The 20,829-nt window shown below is 46.9% G+C and overlaps 1 protein-coding gene across 1 annotated transcript in view; it reads left to right on the plus strand.

The window, feature by feature from the left end:
* The window catches only part of LOC139389639 (tenascin-like), an 86,690-nt gene that overhangs the window by 47,518 nt on the left and 18,343 nt on the right, over positions 1–20,829 (plus strand). The window contains exons 10-12 of the mRNA XM_071136504.1: positions 4,943–5,032; positions 5,582–5,845; positions 16,530–16,805. Coding sequence (XP_070992605.1) covers positions 4,943–5,032; positions 5,582–5,845; positions 16,530–16,805 — 630 coding nt within the window. The remainder of the gene's footprint in view (positions 1–4,942; positions 5,033–5,581; positions 5,846–16,529; positions 16,806–20,829) is intronic.

Raw genomic sequence — 20,829 nt, forward strand, 5'->3', positions numbered from 1 at the left:
TTTTTGAGAGGAATGGAAGATTCGATATAGGCTGATTAGTTTTTCATATTTTCTGGGTCAAGGTTTGGCTTTTTCAAGCGAGGCTTTGTTACTGCCACTTTTAGTGAGTTTGGTACACATCCGGTGGATAGAGAGCCGTTTATTATGTTCAACATAGGAGGGCCAAGCACAGGAAGCAGCTCTTTCAGTAGTTTAGTTGGAATCGGGTCCAGTATGCAGCTTGAAGGTTTAGAGGCCATGATTATTTTCATCATTGTGTCAAGAGATATAGTACTAAAACACTTGAGTGTCTCTCTTGATCCTAGGTCCTGGCAGAGTTGTGCAGACTGAGGACAACTGAGCTTTGGAAGAATACGCAGATTTAAAGAGGAGTCCGTAATTTGCTTTCTAATGATCATGATCTGTTCCTCAAAGAAGTTCATGAATTTATTACTGCTGAAGTGAAAGCCATCCTCACTTGGGGAATACTGCTTTTTAGTTAGCTTTGCAACAGTATCAAAAATAAATGTAGGATTGTTCTTATTTTCCTCAATTAAGTTGGAAAAATAGGATGATCGAGCAGTGAGGGCTCTTCGATACTGCACGGTACTGTCTTTCCAAGCAAGTAGGAAGATTTCCAGTTTGGTGGAGCAGCAGTAAGGGCTCTTCGATACTGCACGGTACTGTCTTTCCAAGCAAGTCGGAAGACTTCCAGTTTGGTGTGGCGCCATTTCTGTTCCATTTTTCTGGAAGCTTACTTCAGAGCTCGGGTATTTTCTGTATACCAGGGAGCTAGTTTCTTATGACAAATGTTTTTAGTTTTTAGGGGTGCAACTGCATCTTGGGTATTGCGCAAGGTTAAATTTAGTTCCTCAATTAGGTGGTTAACTTATTTGTGTCCTCTGACGTCCTTGGGTAGGCAGAGGGAGTCTGGAAGGGCCTTTTGATGCTCCTTGGTTGGGGTCTGAGCAGATTATTTGTTGCGATTGCAAACGTAATAAAATGGTGGTCCGATAGTCCAGGATTATGAGGAAAAACATTAAGATCCACAACATTTATTCCATGGTACAAAACTAGGTCCAGAGTATGACTGTGACTGTGAAAGTGAGTAGGTCCAGAGACATGTTGGACAAAACCCACTGAGTCGATGATGGCTCCGAAAGCCTTTTGGAGTGGGTCTGTGGACTTTTCCATGTGAATATTAAAATCACCAAAAATTTGAATATTATCTGCTATGACTACAAGGTCTGATAGGATTTCAGGGAACTCAATGAGGAACACTGTATATGGCCCAGGAGGCCTGTAAACAGTAGCTATAAAAAGTGATTGAGTAGGCTGCATACATTTCATGACTAGAAGCTCAAAAGATGAAAAAGGTTGGGGGTTGTTTTGTAAATTGAAATTTGTTATCGTAAATGTTAGCAACACCTCCGCCTTTGAGGGATGCACGGGGGATATTGTCACTAGTGTAACCAGGAGGTGAGGCCTCATTTAACACCGTAAATTCATCAGGCTTAAGCCATGTTTCAGTCAAGCCAATCACATCAAGATTATGATCAGTGATTAGTTCATTGACTATAACTGCCTTTGAAGTGAGGGATCTAACATTAAGTAGCCCTATTTTGAGATGTGAGGTATCACGACCTCTTTCAATAATGGCAGGAATGGAGGAGGTCTTTAGTCTAGTGAGATTGCTAAGGAGAACACCGCCATGTTTAGTTTTGACCAACCTAGGTCGAGGCACAGCCACAGTCTCAATGGGAATAGCTGAGCTGACTACACTGACTGTGCTGGTGGCAGACTCCATTAAGCTGGCAGGCAGGCTACCAGCCTGCTGCCTGGCTTGCACACTATTTCATTGTGGAGCTAGAGGAGTTAAAGCCCTGTCTATGTTGGTAGATAAGATGAGAGCAACCCTCCAGCTAGGATGGAGTCCGTCACTCCTCAACAGACCAGGCTTGGTCCTGTTTGTGGGTGAGTCCCAGAAAGAAGGCCAATTATCTACAAATTCTATCTTTTGGGAGGGGCAGAAAACAGTTTTCAACCAGCGATTGAGTTTTGAGACTCTGCTGTAGAGCTCATCACTCCCCTAACTGGGAGGGGGCCAGAGACAATTACTAGATGCCGACACATCTTTCTAGCTGATGTATAGGCTGAAGCAATGTTGCACTTGGTGACCTCTGACTGTTTCATCCTAACATCGTTGGTGCCGACGTGGATAACAATACACTCGCCAGTTTTAGCTTTAGCCAGTACCATTTTCAGATTAGCCTTAACATCGGTAGCCCTGCCCCCTGGTAAACAGTGTATGATCGCTGGATGATTAGCTTTAAGTCTAATACTGCGGGTAATAGAGTCGCCAATAACTAGGGTGTTCAATTTCTCAGAGCAATTGGTGGGAAACTTCGGCGTCTCAGACCCCGTCACGGGAGGAGTAGAGACCAGAGAAGTCTGGTAATAAAATCTATTGTCCAGATGTAGCAGCTACAATCACAACAAACTTCAAATGTCCGACAGACCCATGTTTATTAAGTTAATTATCCATTTTCCTGCTTGAACAACTTTTAACTGTGACTAGCTTTTGAAGGCACAACTTCAACTATACAGTGGGGAGAAGTATTTGATACCCTGCCAATTTTGCAAGTTTTCCTACTTACAAAGCATGTAGAGGTCTGTCATTTTTTATCATAGGTACACTTCAAATGTGAGGGACGGAATCTAAAACAAAAATCCAGAAAATCACATTGTATGATTTTTAAGTAATCAATTTGCATTTTATTGCATGACATAAGTATTTGATACATCAGAAAAGCAGAACTTAATATTTGGTACAGAAACCTTTGTTTACAATTACAGAGATCATACGTTTCCTGTAGTTCTTGACCAGGTTTGCACACTGCAGCAGGGAATTTGGCCCACTCCTCCATACAGACCTTCTCCATATCTATCAGGTTTCGGGGCTGTCGCTGGGCAATACGGACTTTCAGCTCCCTCCAAAGATGTTCTATTGGGTTCAGGTCTGGAGACTGGCTAGGCCACTCCAGGACCTTGAAATGCTTCTTACGGAGCCACTCCTTAGTTGCCCTGGCTGTGTGTTTCGGGTTGTTGTCATGCTGGAAAACAAAGCCACGACCCATCTTCAATGCTCTCACTGAGGGAAGGAGGTTGTTGGCCAACATCTCGCGGTACATGTCCCCATCCATCCTCCCCTCAATACAGTGCAGTCGTCCTGTCCCCTTTGCAGAAAAGCATCCCCAAAGAATGATGTTTCCACCTCCATGCTTCACGGTTGGGATGGTGTTCTTGGGGTTGTACTCATCCTTCTTCTTCCTCCAAACACGGCGAGTAAAGTTTAGACCAAAAAGCTATATTTTTGTCTCATCAGACCACATGACCTTCTCCCATTCCTCCTCTGGATCATCCAGATGGTCATTGGCAAACTACAGACGGGCCTGGACATGCGCTGGCTTGAGCAGGGGGACCTTGCATGCGCTGCAGGATTTGAATCCATGACGGCGTAGTGTGTTACTAATGGTTTTCTTTGAGACTGTGGTTCCAGCTCTCTTCAGGTCATTGACCAGGTCCTGCCGTGTAGTTCTGGGCTGATCCCTCACCTTCCTCATGATCATTGATGCCCCACGAGGTGAGATCTTGCATGGAGCTCCAGATTGAGGGTGATTGACCGTCATCTTGAACTTCTTCCATTTTCTAATAATTGCGCCAAGAGTTGTTCCCTTCTCACCAAGCTGCTTGCCTATTGTCCTGTAGCCCATCCCAGCCTTGTGCAGGTCTACAATTGTATCCCTGATGTCTGTTTGATTGAGTCTGTTTGATTGACATCACAATTGGTCCTTTTGTTCGATTAATTCCGTCCATGTATATCCAAAATGTCCATTTATTTGGCGCGTTTGATCTAGAAAAAAACAGCTCCAAATATCGCAACGTCACTACAAAATATTTCAAAAGTTGCCTGTAAACTTTGCCAAACATTTCAAACTACTTTTGTTATACAACTTTAGGTATTTTTAAACGTTAATAATCGATCAAATTGAAGACGGGTCTATCTGTGTTCAATTCAGGAAGACAACAAACCAAGCTACTTTTCAAGTCCTGCGCAACTCTCAACAGTGTTACGCAGTTCCTAGATGGCCGTACTTCTTTATTGCACAAAATAATAACCTGAACCAAATTCCAAAGACTGGTGACATCCAGTGGAAGTGGTAGGAACTGAAAACAAGTTCCTAAGAAATATCGTTTCCCAATGAGAACCCACTGAACAGACAGAGACCTAAAAAAAAAGAATTCTGAACGGATAGTCTTCTGGGTTTTGCCTGCTACATAAGTTCTGTTATACCCACAGACATGATTCAAACAGTTTTAGAAACTCCAGAGTGTTTTCTATCCAAATCTAATAATAGTATGCATATCCTATATTATTGGCATGAGTAGCAGGAAGTTGAAATTGGGCACGCTATTTATCCAAAAGTGAAAATGCTGCCCCTATACCTTAAGAAGTTAATAAAGAAAAACTGTGAGGTCTGTGAGAGACGGAATTCTTAATGGTTGGTAGGTTATCAAATACTTATGTCATGCAATTAAATGCAAATTGATTACTTAAAAATCATACAATGTGATTTTCTGGATTTTTGTTTTAGATTCCGTCTCTCACAGTTGAAGTGTACCTATGATAGAAATTACAGACCTCTACATGCTTTGTAAGTAGGAAAACCTGCAAAATCGGCAGTGTATCAAATACTTGTTCTCCCCACTGTAGCTTTAAAAGCCTTGAAGAGCTTCGGTCTTTTTCACCTGCAAACAGCTGGGTGTTTTAATATAAAACTTTAAACATATTGTTTTCATTGATAAATATTTGATATTAAAAATACAATAACATGTTTTTGTTCTCATGCTCTGTTTGCATACATCCGGTACGATAAGTGTTCTTCGTCTGTGTGTTGTGTAGGCCTGAGAGCTGGGACAGAGTATGGGATGGGAGTGACAGCTGTGAAGAGTGAGCGTGAGAGCCTTCCTACCACCACCAATGCTGTTACAGGTGAGAGCTATGACCTTTTTCTGTATGTAAAGAAATGCATTGTTTTTGTTTACGATCATGTACTAAAAATAACCCCCATTCGACTATTTGCCTCCTACAATTCACAAATGGTTATTTGCACTTGTCTTGCACTATTTGAAATATACTCTCCTTCTATATTCTATACTCCCCTTCTATATTGTCCTTGTATATTCTATCTTCTCCTTGTATATTCTATATTTTCCTTCTATATTCTATATTCTCCTTCTATATTCTATAGTCTCCTTAAATATTCTATATTTTCCTTATATATTCTCCTTCTATATTCTATATTCTATATTCTCCTTCTATATTCTATATTTCCTTCTATATTCTCCTTCTTTATTCTATGTTATTCTTCTATATTCTATACTCTCCTTCTGTGTTCTATATTCTCCTTCTATATTCTATATTTTCCTTCAATATTCTATATTATCCTACTATATTCTATACTCTTCTTCTATATTCTATATTCTCCTTCTATATTCTCCTTCTATATTATATATTCTCCTTCTATGTTCTTCTCTTCAGCGTTGGATGCTCCTAAGAACCTGGAGGTGGAGTCTTCCTCTGAGACTGAGATGGTACTGGTGTGGCAGAAGCCGGTGGCTAAGATTGACAAGTACAAGCTGGAGTACGTGTCAGCCGATGGGAGAAGGGCTGAGGTGACACCCTTCTCTATAGACGTCAAGTACACCATGAGGAACTTGACGCCCGGCATGTTGTACACCATCACCCTGACTGCTGAGAGGGGACGCAGGCAGAGCGGCCCCACCACCATCTCCGCAACAACAGGTCGGTGTGGACAGGTCACCGCTATCTCCTCTTAGCCAATTCATAGAATTAGAATAAATAGAGCAGGCATCCCCATTCAGGTCAGTTATGCTATAACGGGAGTACTTTCGGACATATTGAGTGTCCCCTCAATCTATTTATATGATCCCATGCTGCAGTAGCCACATGTCAGTGTCGACAGTAACCCTCTACCTTTCCAACCTAGTCCCTTACATAGAAAAACAATCTAGATTATATTTTCATGGTCCCTTATTACATGTTTTCTAGCCACAGGTCAGTGTGGACAGTACTCTAGCCTGGGTGCCAGTCTGTCTCTGTTCTCTTGCCAAATCCTTATGGAATTGTCACGTCAAAAATGTAATGTAATTTACAATAACTGTATTGACAATGACTGTGTTGACAAAGAAACCCCCCCCCAAAATATATGTATTATTATTAGAATTTTGTGATAAAATCTTTGGGGGGCCAAAAGAAATCACTCACGGGCCAGTTTTGGCTGCTGTATAGTAGGGGTCTGTAAGAAAGCTATTTTTTTGTGTTTGGACTGTGTTTCGTGAAGTTTTCTACAGTAAAGTTTTGTTCAGCCTTTTCCTCATTAACCAACGATTCAATTTTGCTCTCCAGTCCTGCAGCCAAACCTGCAGTAGGGAATGAATTGAATTCATTGTTACTACTTTCTTTAAGTCTCTCTGTCTCTGTTTCATTTACTGCACGTGGGTTTACTATTTTACTAAAACAAGGAAAGGAAAATAAGATAATTATAACACTTTTTAGCTCGCTCCTGAGGTCAGGATGCTTCCAAACCAAACATTTGAGAAGAAAGTCCTCCAGTTATGTAACGGGATACCCATTAATCTGTCTGGCTATGGGCAAAATTGAGATGGTGAGAGGGAAACGCTGGTATGGATAAGAATGACTCTCTTTTGTTTGGGTCTTTGTTACATGCTGCCAACTTTCAGAATGGTATGTGTGTGTGTGTGTGTGTGTGTGTGTGTGTGTGTGTGTGTGTGTGTGTGTGTGTGTGTGTGTGTGTGTGTGTGTGTGTGTGCGTGTGTGTGTGTGCTCCATACAAAGCTCATTCATGTGATAATTGGTGGAGTGAGCCCACTCCTCTGTGTTTTTGTATGAATTTACCATGATGAATTGTGGGTCTGTCAGATAAAACGATACATACTCTGTTAAAACATTGGCTCCGAGATCACCACTCCTCTAATCAGCATGCTGCGGTTGTTCCTCCAACACTTTATCGTCTCCATTCCAGACAGAAAATGCAAACGCAGTGCACGCTGCACGTTAACAGGGATATAAAGGGATTGGGAGGGGGGGGGGGGTGGGAGGGGGGGGGGGGGTTCCCACCCTTTTACCCCCCAGGTCTGGACTTTACTTGTGTTTGACAGTCATCTGGCGTTGAAAGGATTACAAGAATTAGAGTTCAAGGGTTTGGAGTCCCACTGGAGTGAGCCAGTAACAACATTATACCTCTGCAGAACAAAAAACGTCAAAATCTTAAGGCTATTTCAATTGCTGAGCAAGAAACCAAAATTGATTTGATATAATAAACCTCCCACATCCTTCCAGCAGTCAGACATGTATTGTTGATGTAGGAAGATCAGGAGACAGTACAGCTGCAGTATTATAACTTAGGCTAATCGGCAAATTCAGAGACTCATGGAGCTGTGGGGAGCCTTTGTGTAAACGGAAGGCTCAGGCACAATGAGAGAGAACAGTTTGAATGATAATACCTTGAGCTATAGTCAAAGGAGTCATTAATCACATTTGAATAATAGATTAAACACACCAGATTATTTTGTCCGTGGCTTTAGTGTACTGCGGCACACCACACAGAATATGAAGTATAACCCTGGAGTGTAAACAAAGCCTTGTGAAGATTCTGCTGTACAGAACAATATTCTTTAGCAGTTTGGTGATGGTTTTATACACCTACGTGATCTGAAACAAAAGTCCTCTATAAATAAGACTAGAAATATTGTGCTTTTTTTATGTGAAGTTTTCATGTTCAACAATATTTTGCACGAATGTTGCATGACTAATTGCTCCTCCAATTTGAGAAATGGAGCACAAAGTGCATGTCCTGCATGTCTTTGAGATGGTCTCATCTTGACGATAAGTAATTTCATTCAGCCCATCACGTCTCCATCTGCATGTTCTGAAGGCCAGACCTGAGACTCAGCCACAGTTGCTTCTGTTGCCTGACAAAAGGAGAAGAGACAATCCGTCCCACATGGCACCCTATTCCCTTCAGATGTAGGATCTTCATTTTAAGCAGTTTGCTACCGCAGGGAAATAATCCTGCAGCAACAGGAAATGTGAATTATTATGTGGATTATAAATAATTTTGTAACGGTTGATACATTTTTCGTAGGGGAAAATCAAGTCTGAAGCCTTTTTAAACCTCAAATACACTACAAGTTTTACAAGTTCTCCTGCAACATGGTGACCAAATGAAGATCCAAATGTATACATGTATATAGTGCACTATAAAGGGAACAGAGTGCCATTTTGAATGCAGAATATGTTAGGTACTGATTGACATAAGGTATCTTGATCGTTTAGTATGTGTCTGTAAAATGAACATTTATAGACTAGTACATACAGAGAGAATGAACACAACAAGAGCCTGACTCAATCCCCTCCCTCCTGATGGTCTCAATCTAACTACTCCAACATTATAAAAATGTTCTGGTAATGCTGTTCAATCTCTTCTCCCATGTGAGCTTTCACAAGCAATTAATGGCTAGGCCGGTCGCCGCCTGCCTTCCATCAAATGTCATTCATTCCATTCTCATTGTCTTCCATTCCATTCAGTCTACATTTTCCTGCCCACTCCAACATAGGTGCTTTGAAAATAGGATAATGGTAGCCTTGATGTTTCCCTGCATCTCACTCTGCTGACACCTCCAGCTAACAATGGGCTAGGCAGTTCTGCTTTCTCTGCTGTACTGCTATACTGCTGCTACTGCATGGCTTCTCCATGTGTTTGAAGTGTACTGTGTACTTCTGCTCAAGCGGACTACAGTGGACTTTCAAAAATGATTGGCTTGTTCAGAGCCATTAATAGACAAGCGAGACAGGCCGTTTCAGGCAGAGAGACTTGCTGGCGTCAGGTGCTTGCAGAACAGATTGTCTGTCTACATCATGGTGTCTGTCTGTCTGTCTGTCTGTATGTCTGTCTGTCTGTCTGCGCGTCTGTCTGTCTGTCTGCGCGTCTGTCTGTCTGTCTCCACAATAAATTGAGTGTGTTTGTCACCAAGGTCTTTTGTAGTGGTAATGTTAGTATCCACGTTCATTTACACACACTAAACGGACTTCTTTCAGAGTCTTAAAGATGTTGGAACTTAATCATTTGATCATCCTGTTGTTGCAGGAAATTGTAGTATATTCAAGGTTTAAAAAGGCTTCTAAAGTTTTTAATTTCCAATGTAAAATGTCAGACTTGATTTGCCCGAGCTAAAAATATATCATCAAAACTGTCCATTAATTTAAATCCACACATTACCTGTTGCTGCTCAATTATTTTTGTGCTGTGAGAAACTGGTCAAATTAAGATCCTACTGTCATGTCTTGTCATGTTATGTCTTGTTCCTGTTCTTTCTCTTCACTCTGTCTCCCTCTGCTGGTCGTATTAGGTTACCTTCTCTTTCTCTCCTCCTCCAGCTGTTCCTCATCTCCTCTAACTACCTCGTTCACCCTCTTCCCACCTGTTCCCTTTTTACCTCTGATTAGGTCTCTATTTCTCTCTCTGTTCCTGCCTCTTTCTTTGTCAGATTCTCGTTTGAGTTTCTCATGCCAGAAACAAACTATTGTCTCGTTTGCTTCACCCTTGTCCTGTCCCGTCCTGTCGGAATCCGCCTGGCAAGTGCATCCTGTACTCAGCTAACTGTCTTGTCGTTCGTACTGTGTCCAGTTCATCTGATGCTACGTGAGATCAGGTACCACTGTTCCTCTACGACCCGCGCCTACCCAGAGAGACCTGCAGCCTGTCGCCGCTAACCCAGCTATTCTCCTCTGCTGCTAAGAAGGGGGCTCTTTTGTAATTATCAGAAGGACTTTTTGTTTCATTTGTCGCCCTCTCTGCGGGTTGTCTATTTTTCCATTATCTACATCTGAAGAGGATCTATGTCTTCCCTGTGTTTACATTAAAATACTCTATTTTTGTTAAACCGCTTTTGGGTCCTCACTCACCTGCACAACAGAAGAATCTGACCACGATGGACCCAGCGACTCCGGATCCTTTCCACTCAGCCGTCGAGATCCAGGGAGCGATGCTAGGCAGACACGAGGAGGAATTGTCTGCTGCTCGACATGCCGTTGAGACCCTGGCCGCCCAAGTCTCCGACCTCACAAGACAGATTCACCATCTCCGCCTCGATCCACCGGCCACTTCCAGGGCTTCCGAATCTCCGGAGCCCAGAATCAATAACCCGCCGTGTTACTCTGGGGAGCCCACTGAATGCCGCTCGTTCCTCACTCAGTGTGATGTTGTGTTTTCTCTCCAGCCCAACACTTACTCCAGGAGCACAGCTCGTATCGCCTACGTCATATCTCTCCTTACTGGACGGGCTCGTGAGTGGGGCACGGCAATCTGGGAGGCGAAGGCTGAGTGTACTAACCAGTATCAGGACTTTAAGGAGGAGATGATACGGGTTTTTGACCGTTCTGTTTTTGGGGAGGAAGCTTCCAGGGCCCTGTCTTCCCTATGTCAAGGTAATCGATCCCTAACAGATTACTCTATTGAGTTTCGCACTCTTGCTGCCTCCAGTGACTGGAACGAGCCGGCTTTGCTCGCCCGTTTTCTGGAGGGTCTCCGCGCGGAGGTTAAGGATGAGATTCTCTCCCGGGAGGTTCCTTCCAGCGTGGATTCCTTGATTGAACTCGCTATTCGCATAGAGCGACGGTTTGATCTTCGTCGCCGAGCTCGTGGAAAGGAGCTCGCGTTCTCCGTTACCCCCCTCTCCGCATCACTACCACCTTCCTCTGCCGGCTCGGGTTCTGAACCTATGCAGCTGGGGGGTATCCGCATCTCGGCTAAGGAGAAGGAACGGAGAATCACCAACCGCCTCTGTCTCTATTGCGGTTCCGCTGGTCATTTTGTCACTTCATGCCCAGTAAAAGCCAGAGCTCATCAGTAAGAGGAGGGCTACTGGTGAGCGCTACAACTCTGGTCTCTCCTTCAAGATCCTGCACTACCTTTTTGGTCCATCTCCGCTGGACCGGTTCGTCAGCTTCCTGCAGTGTCTTGATAGACTCTGGGGCGGAGGGCTGTTTTATGGACGAGACCTGGGCTCGGGAACATGACATTCCTCTCAGACAGTTAAGGGATCCCACGGCCTTGTTCGCTTTGGATGGTAGTTCTCTTCCCAGGATTCAGCGTGAAACGCTACCTTTAACCCTCACTGTCTCTGGTAATCATAGCGAAACCATTTCTTTTTAAATTTTTCGTTCACCTTTTACACCTGTTTTGGGCCAACCCTGGCTAGTTCGTCATAATCCTTCTATTAATTGGTCTAGTAATTCTATCCTCTCCTGGAACGTCTCTTGTCATGTGAAATGTTTAATGTCTGCTATCCCTCCTGTTTCCTCTGTTTCTTCTTCACAGGAGGAGCCTGGTGATTTGACGGGGGTGCCGGAGGAGTATCACGATCTGCGCACGGTGTTCAGTCGGTCCAGGGCCACCTCTCTTCCTCCGCACCGGTCGTATGATTGTAGTATTGATCTCCTTCCGGGAACCACTCCCCCCCGGGGTAGACTATACTCTCTGTCGGCTCCCGAAGTAAGGCTCTCGAGGATTATTTGTCTGTAGCTCTCGACGCCGGTACCATAGTCCCCTCCTCCTCTCCCGCCGGAGCGGGGGTTTTTTTTGTTCAGAAGAAGGACGGGTCCCTGCGCCCCTGCATAGATTATCGAGGGCTGAATGACATAACAGTTAAGAATCGTTATCTGCTCCCTCTTATGTCTTCAGCCTTCGAGATCCTGCAGGGAGCCAGGTTTTTCACTAAGTTGGACCTTCGTAACGCTTACCATCTCGTGCGCATCAGGGAGGGGGACAAGTGGAAAACGGCGTTTAACACTCTGTTAGGGCACTTTGAATACCGGGTTCTTCCTTTCGGCCTCGTTAACGCTCCAGCTGTCTTTCAGGCATTAGTAAATGACGTCCTGAGAGACATGCTGGACATCTTTGTTTTCGTTTACATTGACGATATCCTGATTTTTTTTCACCGTCACTCCAGATTCATGTTCAGCACGTTCGACGCGTCCTCCAGCGCCTTTTAGAGAATTGTCTTTATGTGAAGGCTGAGAAGTGCACTTTTCATGCCTTCTCCGTCACATTTCTCAGCTCTGTCATTTCCGCTGAAGGCATTAAGATGGATCCCGCTAAGGTCCAAGCTGTCATTAATTGGCCCGTTCCTAAATCACGCGTCGAGCTGCAGCGCTTTCTCGGCTTCGCAAATTTCTATCGTCGTTTCATCCGTAATTTCGGTCAGGTGGCAGCTCCCCTCACAGCCCTTATTTCTGTCAAGACGTGCTTTAAGTGGTCCGTTTCCGCCCAGGGAGCTTTTGATCTTCTCAAGAATCGTTTTACATCCGCACCTATCCTTGTTACACCTGACATCTCTAGACAGTTCGTTGTCGAGGTTGACGCGTCAGAGGTGGGCGTGGGAGCCATTCTTTCTCAGCGCTCCCTCTCTGACAACAAGGTCCACCCTTGCGCGTATTTTTCTCATCACCTGTCGTCGTCGGAACGTAACTATGATGTGGGAAACCGCAAACTGCTCGCCATCCGCTTAGCCCTAGGCGAATGGCGACAGTGGTTGGAGGGGGCGACCGTTCCTTTTGTCGTTTGGACTGACCATAAGAACCTTGAGTACATCCGTTCTGCCAAACGACTTAACCTCTTGGAACTCCCCATACCGGATCCGGTATCAGGAATACAGACTCAAGCTCATTACCATAACGCAACGTTAACTATTCATGAAAATCGCAAATGAAATGAAATAAATATGCCATCTCGCAAGCTTAGCCTTTTGTAAACAAAACTGTCATCTCAGATTTTCAAAATATGCTTCTCAACCATAGGAAAACAATAATTTGTGTAACAGTAGCTAGCAAACAAAGGATTTAGCGTTAGCATTAGCGTTAGCATCCAGCACTCAACATTTCAACAAAAACATAAAAGCCTTCAAATAAAATCATTTACCTTTGAAGAACTTCTGATGTTTTCAATGAGGATACTCTCAGTTGGATAGCAGATGCTCAGTTTTTCCAAAAAGATTCTTTGTGTATTAGAAATAGCTCCGTTTTATACATCACATTTGGCTACCAAAAAAAACCCGAAAATTCAGTCCTCAAAACGCGAACTTTTTTCCAAATTAACTCCATAATATCGACTGAAAACATGGCAAACGTTGTTTAGAATCAATCATCAAGGTGTTTTTCACATATCTCTTCATTGATACATCGTTCTTGGACACATGCTTTCTCCCCTGAATCAAATGGTAAAGTGGAAGCAGCTGGCAATTGCGCACCGAATTCGACGCAGGACACCAGGCGGACACTTGGAAAATGTAGTCTCTTATGGTCAATCTTCCAATGATATGCCTACAAATACGTCACAATGCTGCTAAGACCTTGGGCGAACGACAGAAAGTGTAGGCTCATTCCTTGCGCAATCACAGCCATATAAGGAGACAATGGAAAACAGAGCTTCAGAAATTCTGCTAATTCCTGGGTGATGCATCATCTTGGTTTCGCCTGTAGAATGAGTTCTGGGGTACTTACAGACAAAATCTTTGCAGATTCTGAAACTTCAGAGTGTTTTCTTTCCAAAACGGTCAAGAATATGCATAGTCGAGCATCTTTTCGTGACAAAATATCGCGCTTAAAACGGGAACGTTTTTTATCCAAAAATGAAATAGCGCCCCCAGAGATCCAAGAGGTTAATGCGCGTCAGGCTCGTTGGGCTCTGTTTTTCGCTCGTTTCGAGTTCGTAATTTCTTATCGTCCGGGCTCTAAGAACACCATGCCTGATGCTTTATCTCGTCTCTTCAGTTCTTCAGTAGTCTCCACCGACCCCGAGGGGATTCTCCCTGAGGGGCGTGTTGTCGGGTTGACTGTCTGGGGAATTGAGAGGCAGGTAAAGCGAGCACTCACTCACACTCCGTCGCCGCGCGCTTGCCCTAGGAACCTTCTTTTCGTTCCCGTTCCTACTCGTCTGGCCGTTCTTCAGTGGGCTCACTCTGCCAAGTTAGCCGGCCACCCCGGCGTTCGGGGTACGCTTGCTTCCATTCGTCAGCGTTTTTGGTGGCCCACTCGGGAACGTGACACGCGTCGTTTCGTGGCTGCTTGTTCGGTCTGCGCGCAGACTAAGTCCGGGATCTCCCCTCCTGCCGGCTGTCTCAGACCGCTTCCCATTCACTCTCGACCGTGGTCTCACATCGCCTTAGATTTTATCACCGGACTGCCTTCGTCAGCGGGGAAGACGGTTATTCTTACGGTTGTCGATAGGTTCTCTAAGGCGGCTCATTTTATTCCCCTCGCTAAGCTCCCTTCTGCTAAAGAAACGGCACAAATCATCATCGAGAATGTTTTCAGAATTCATGGCCTTCCGTCAGACGTCGTTTCGGACATGGGCCCGCAGTTCACGTCTCAATTTTGGAGGGAGTTTTGCCGTTTGATTGGGGCTTCCGTCAGTCTCTCGTCCGGCTTCCACCCTCAGTCTAACGGTCAAGCCGAACGGGCCAATCAGACTGTTGGTCGCATCTTACACAGCCTTTCTTTTCGTAACCCTGCGTCTTGGTCAGAACAGCTCCCCTGGGCAGAATACGCCCACAACTCGCTTCCTTCGTCTGCGACCGGTCTATCTCCTTTTCAGAGTAGCCTCGGGTACCAACCTCCGCTGTTCTCGTCTCAGCTCGCCAAGTCCTGCGTCCCCTCCGCTCAGGCTTTTGTCCAACGTTGTGAGCGCACCTGGAAGGGGGTCAGGTCTGCACTTTGCCGTTATAGGGCGCAGACTGTGAGAGCCGCTAATAAGCGTAGAACTAAGAGTCCTAGATATTGTCGCGGTCAGAGAGTATGGCTCTCCACTCAAAACCTTCCCCTTAAGACAGCTTCTCGCAAGTTGACCCCGCGGTTCATTGGTCCGTTCCGTATTTCTCAGATCATTAATCCTGTCGCGGTGCGACTTCTTCTCCCGCGATATCTTCGTCGCGTCCACCCGGTCTTCCATGTCTCTTGTGTTAAACCCGTTCTTCGCGCCCCCGCTCGTCCTCCCTCCCCCCCATCCTTGTCGAAGGCGCACCTATCTACAGGGTCCGTAAGATTTTGGACATGCGTCCTCGAGGCCGTGGTCATCAGTTCCTAGTGGATTGGGAGGGGTACGGTCCTGAGGAAAGGAGTTGGGTTCCCTCTCGGGACGTGCTGGACCGTTCACTGATCGATGATTTCCTCCGTTGCCGCCAGGTTTCCTCCTCGAGTGCGCCAGGGGGCGCTCGTTGAGTGGGGGGTACTGTCATGTCTTGTCATGTTATGTCTTGTTCCTGTTCTTTCTCTTCACTCTGTCTCCCTCTGCTGGTCGTATTAGGTTACCTTCTCTTTCTCTCCTCCTCCAGCTGTTCCTCATCTCCTCTAACTACCTCGTTCACCCTCTTCCCACCTGTTCCCTTTTTCCCTCTGATTAGGTCTCTATTTCTCTCTCTGTTCCTGCCTCTTTCTTTGTCAGATTCTCGTTTGAGTTTCTCATGCCAGAAACAAACTATTGTCTCGTTTGCTTCACCCTTGTCCTGTCCCGTCCTGTCGGAATCCGCCTGGCAAGTGCATCCTGTACTCAGCTAACTGTCTTGTCGTTCGTACTGTGTCCAGTTCATCTGATGCTACGTGAGATCAGGTACCACTGTTCCTCTACGACCCGCGCCTACGCAGAGAGACCTGCAGCCTGTCGCCGCTAACCCAGCTATTCTCCTCTGCTGCTAAGAAGGGGGCTCTTTTGTAATTATCAGAAGGACTTTTTGTTTCATTTGTCGCCCTCTCTGCGGGTTGTCTATTTTTCCATTATCTACATCTGAAGAGGATCTATGTCTTCCCTGTGTTTACATTAAAATACTCTATTTTTGTTAAACCGCTTTTGGGTCCTCACTCACCTGCACAACACCTACATATGGAAATAAGTTAGAAATGAGATTAGGGTATCAGGTTCAACTATCTTTTGGAGTCTTGAATTAACACTGTCTTTGTGGATTGAATACAACTTTCTTGGGGTCTACAAACATCTCTACTCTCTTCTATGAGGTCAATACTTGTTTATTATGTGCCATGTCATTTGAGTGAAATGTTGCCAGTGAAATATCTGTAGGCTATGTCTTCAATAACCAGCCTTTTTCACATTCCAAGCCCTCGGCTTTCTTATGTGTATTGTATTTTCCTTGTCCCAATTCTCCACCCTTCTCCAAAGGTGTAGATTTGTACACTCCCCTTCGTGGATTTTCTAAGCATAGGATTGGTGTAAGCATTGGCTTGAGGGAGTTTTCACCATTTTGAAATGGTGGAAGTGCACACTTCATGAAAAAGGGTGGAGAATCGGGTCACAGCCTATCTATATGTATGTTTTACATTGAGTGGTTTGCCTAACGTTTTCTTGATGTTGTTTGTTGTCATCTTTATCGTCATCCAGAGGAGGAGAAGCCTGTGCTAGGCAAACTGACAGTGTCAGACGTGTCGTGGGACAGCTTCCTGGTGTCCTGGGTCACTGAGGAGGGAGACTTTGATGGCTTTGTCGTTGAGGTGACAGACGCAGAGGCAGGGGTAGACTGGCAGAACCACACCCTGCAAGATGCAGCCCAGAGCCTGGGCATCGTAGGCCTCTCTCCCGCCACCTGGTACAATGTCAGTCTGTATGGGCTGTTCAAGGGGGCCCTGTTGGGGCCTGTCTATGCAGACACCATCACAGGTATCACCACTCACTTAGTAAATCCTCTGTCTGTCTGACTAAATATTTGAATTAACATCACAATCTTTTTCTTCCTCGTCTTGGAAGAGGCTTGATTCAATCCATGGTATCATCTTGTCTCTTTATACTGTAGTGTACACCCTATTATCCATTTGTACACCAATAGAACTTTACTTATCTGTTTTCCCACCAACAGCACTTTACCTCTGATCTCTTCTTACAATAACTGTCTAATGGTGATAAGTTACCAGTCCAGCCACTGCGGAAATTCTTTGCTCCTTAGTCATTTCCACCATACAAAACCCCCAGCCTGTTTTAACCTCTTGCCATTCAAATGCCTCAACCATCATCACCTAGCAACACCATATCACCCATTATGTGGGTTTCCCTCACTTTGATGCAGTGACTGTAAAATATATTTTCGAAACCAACCGTCCACAGTATAGAACCACCCCACCCAGACAAAACCCATTCAGTTGACATGAGGCCTGACCTGGCCTGCAGTGGATCCACCTTTGAGCCACCCTAAGCAGACTACAGTACAGTATGTGCCTGTCAGGGCGTACCATGAGAGAACATGTCTGGAGAATCTCTGAGATGTCAGCCGACCCACGTGTTGTGATCTGTACCCTAGGTAGTGACTGACTGACTGTCTGACAGTATAAACCCAACAGGTGCATTGATTCATTCTCCCATCCAACCAATAGTAGTCATTATCAACAATTCACATTCTGTGAATTACAACGTTGAACGGAGCGTGAACAAGACTACTTACTTGTTTGCTGTTAAAACCATTGAGGACTTTGGCTTGTGCTATGAGAATGTACAAAAGGATTAAGCAGTGACAAGTAATAATAAGTATCCACATGCAGTGTTGTCAATGTTTCAGTAAAACATTTTCATTTCGGATTCGAGGTGGATGTCAGTTAAGATTTAGGTGACCTAGCCAAGCCATCTGTTTTTGACAGCATAGAGTACCTAGACGAACCTGGCCTCTGCATACTTCTGCTGCCATGGAGAATAATAGCTGTCATTCAGACCAGCCAGACCCCTGGTACCTCCCGTTCTCCCCTAAACACACATATAGAGGCCAGGCTGCACACACTTTGCACACATAGCTTTGTTCTTTTGAGGTCTTCCCTTACCTGCTGAAAACCTGCCTCAAATTACTTCTCCCTCATCTACTAATTTGGTAACTTTCCCAGTGAATAAAAGGGATTTATTTCAAACAATCTCTTCAAAGCTCATTTAAAACAGTTCTTCACATTTTTCATGTTATCCTCATGGTATAAACAATATATGTATGTATTGTATCATTGTATCACTCAAAGCACGCTATAGTTCAGCTGTTCCCACATAATGATGATTCGGCAAATGGATGGAGAGAGTTAATGGTTTCTTCAAGTCCCTGAGAAGATTTTTTTCTAATCTGTGAGGGCTTTGTTCACCTCTCTCCCTAGACTCAGACCATTCTGCTCCTCTCCCAGACTGCTCTGCCACCACACCCGCTCTTCTCCTCTCCCAGACCGCTCTGCTCCTCTCCCAGACCACTCTGCTCCTCTCCCAGACCGCTATGCTCTTCCTCCAGACCGCTCTGCTCCTCTCCCAGACCGCTCTGCTCCTCTCCCAGACCTCTCTGTTCCGCTCCCACACCCGCTCTGCTTCGCTCCCACACCCACTCTGCTCCGCTCCCAGACCTCTCTGTTCCGCTCCCAAATCTGCTCTTCTTCGCTCCCACACCCACTCTGCTCCTCTCCCAGTCCACTCTTCTCAACTCCCACAAACTCTCTGCTCCTCTCCCACATCCGCTCTGCTTCGCTCCCACACCCACTCTGCTCCTCTCCCAGACCACTCTGCTCCCAGACCACTCTGCTTCGTTCCCACACCCACTCTGCTCCTCTCCCAGACCACTTTGCTCCGCTCCCACACCCGCTCTGCTCCGCTCCCACATCCGCTCTGCTTCGCTCCCACTCTGCTCCTCTCCCAGATCACTCTGCTCAACTACCACACACGCTCTGCTCCGCTCCCACATCCGCTCTGCTTCACTCCCACACCCACTCTGCTCCGCTCCCACACCCGCTCTGCTCCGCTCCCACACCCGCTCTGCTCCGCTCCCACACCCACTCTGCTCCGCTCCCAGACCACTCTGCTCCCACACCCACTCTGCTCCGCTCCCAGACCGCTCTTCTCTGCTCCGCTCGGCTCCACTCTCAGACCGCTCTGCTCCTCTCCCAGAACGCTCTGCTCCTCTCCCAGACCGCTCTGCGTCTCTCCTACACCCGCTCTACTCCTTTCCCAGACTGCTCTACTCCTCTCGGCTCCACTCCCAGACTGCTCTGCTCCACTCCCAGACAGCTCTGCTCCTCTCCCAGACCACTCTGCTCCTCTCCCAGACCGCTATGCTCTTCCTCCAGACCGCTCTGCTCCTCTCCCAGACCGCTCTGCTCCTCTCCCAGACCGCTCTGTTCCGCTCCCACACCCGCTCTGCTTCGCTCCCACACCCACTCTGCTCCGCTCCCAGACCTCTCTGTTCCGCTCCCAAATCCGCTCTTCTTCGCTCCCACACCCACTCTGCTCCTCTCCCAGACCACTCTTCTCAACTCCCACAAACTCTCTGCTCCTCTCCCACATCCGCTCTGCTTCGCTCCCACACCCACTCTGCTCCTCTCCCAGACCACTCTGCTCCCAGACCACTCTGCTTCGTTCCCACACCCACTCTGCTCCTCTCCCAGACCACTCTGCTCCGCTCCCACACCCGCTCTGCTCCGCTCCCACATCCGCTCTGCTTCGTTCTCACTCTACTCCTCTCCCAGATCACTCTGCTCAACTCCCACACACGCTCTGCTCCGCTCCCACATCCGCTCTGCTTCACTCCCACACCCACTCTGCTCCGCTCCCACACCCGCTCTGCTCCGCTCCCACATCCGCTCTGTTTCACTCCCACTCTGCTCCTCTCCCAGACCACTCTGCTCAACTCCCACACACGCTCTGCTCCGCTCCCACATCCGCTCTGCTCCGCTCCCACACCCACTCTGCTCCGCTCCCAGACCACTCTGCTCCCACACCCACTCTGCTCCGCTCCCAGACCGCTCTTCTCTGCTCCGCTCGGCTCCACTCTCAGACCGCTCTGCTCCTCTCCCAGAACGCTCTGCTCCTCTCCCAGAACGCTCTGCTCCTCTCCCAGACCGCTCTGCGTCTCTCCTACACCCGCTCTACTCCTTTCCCAGACTGCTCTACTCCTCTCGGCTCCACTCCCAGACTGCTCTGCTCCACTCCCAGACAGCTCTGCTCCTCTCCCAGACCGCTCTGCTCCTCTCCCAGACCGTTCTGCTCCTCTCCCACACCCGCTCTGCTACTTTCCCAGACTGCTCTGCTCCTCTCCCACACCCACTCTGCTCCTCTCCCACACCTTCTCTGCTCCTTTCCCAGATCACTCTGCTCCTCTCCCACACTCTCTCTGCTCCTCTCACAGACTGCTCTGCTCCTCTCCCAGACCGCTCTGCTACTCTTCCAGACCACTCTGCTCCTCTCCCAGACCGCTATGCTCTTCCTCCAGACCGCTCTGCTCCTCTCCCAGACCGCTCTACTCCTCTCCCAGACCGCTCTGTTCCGCTCCCACACCCGCTCTGCTTCGCTCCCACACCCACTCTGCTCCGCTCCCAGACCTCTCTGTTCCGCTCCCAAATCCGCTCTTCTTCGCTCCCACACCCACTCTGCTCCTCTCCCAGACCACTCTTCTCAACTCCCACAAACTCTCTGCTCCTCTCCCACATCCGCTCTGCTTCGCTCCCACACCCACTCTGCTCCTCTCCCAGACCACTCTGCTCCCAGACCACTCTGCTTCGTTCCCACACCCACTCTGCTCCTCTCCCAGACCACTCTGCTCCGCTCCCACACCCGCTCTGCTCCGCTCCCACATCCGCTCTGCTTCGTTCTCACTCTACTCCTCTCCCAGATCACTCTGCTCAACTCCCACACACGCTCTGCTCCGCTCCCACATCCGCTCTGCTTCACTCCCACACCC

This window comes from Oncorhynchus clarkii, chromosome 30 (assembly GCF_045791955.1).
Source record: "Oncorhynchus clarkii lewisi isolate Uvic-CL-2024 chromosome 30, UVic_Ocla_1.0, whole genome shotgun sequence".
NCBI lineage: Eukaryota > Metazoa > Chordata > Actinopteri > Salmoniformes > Salmonidae > Oncorhynchus > Oncorhynchus clarkii.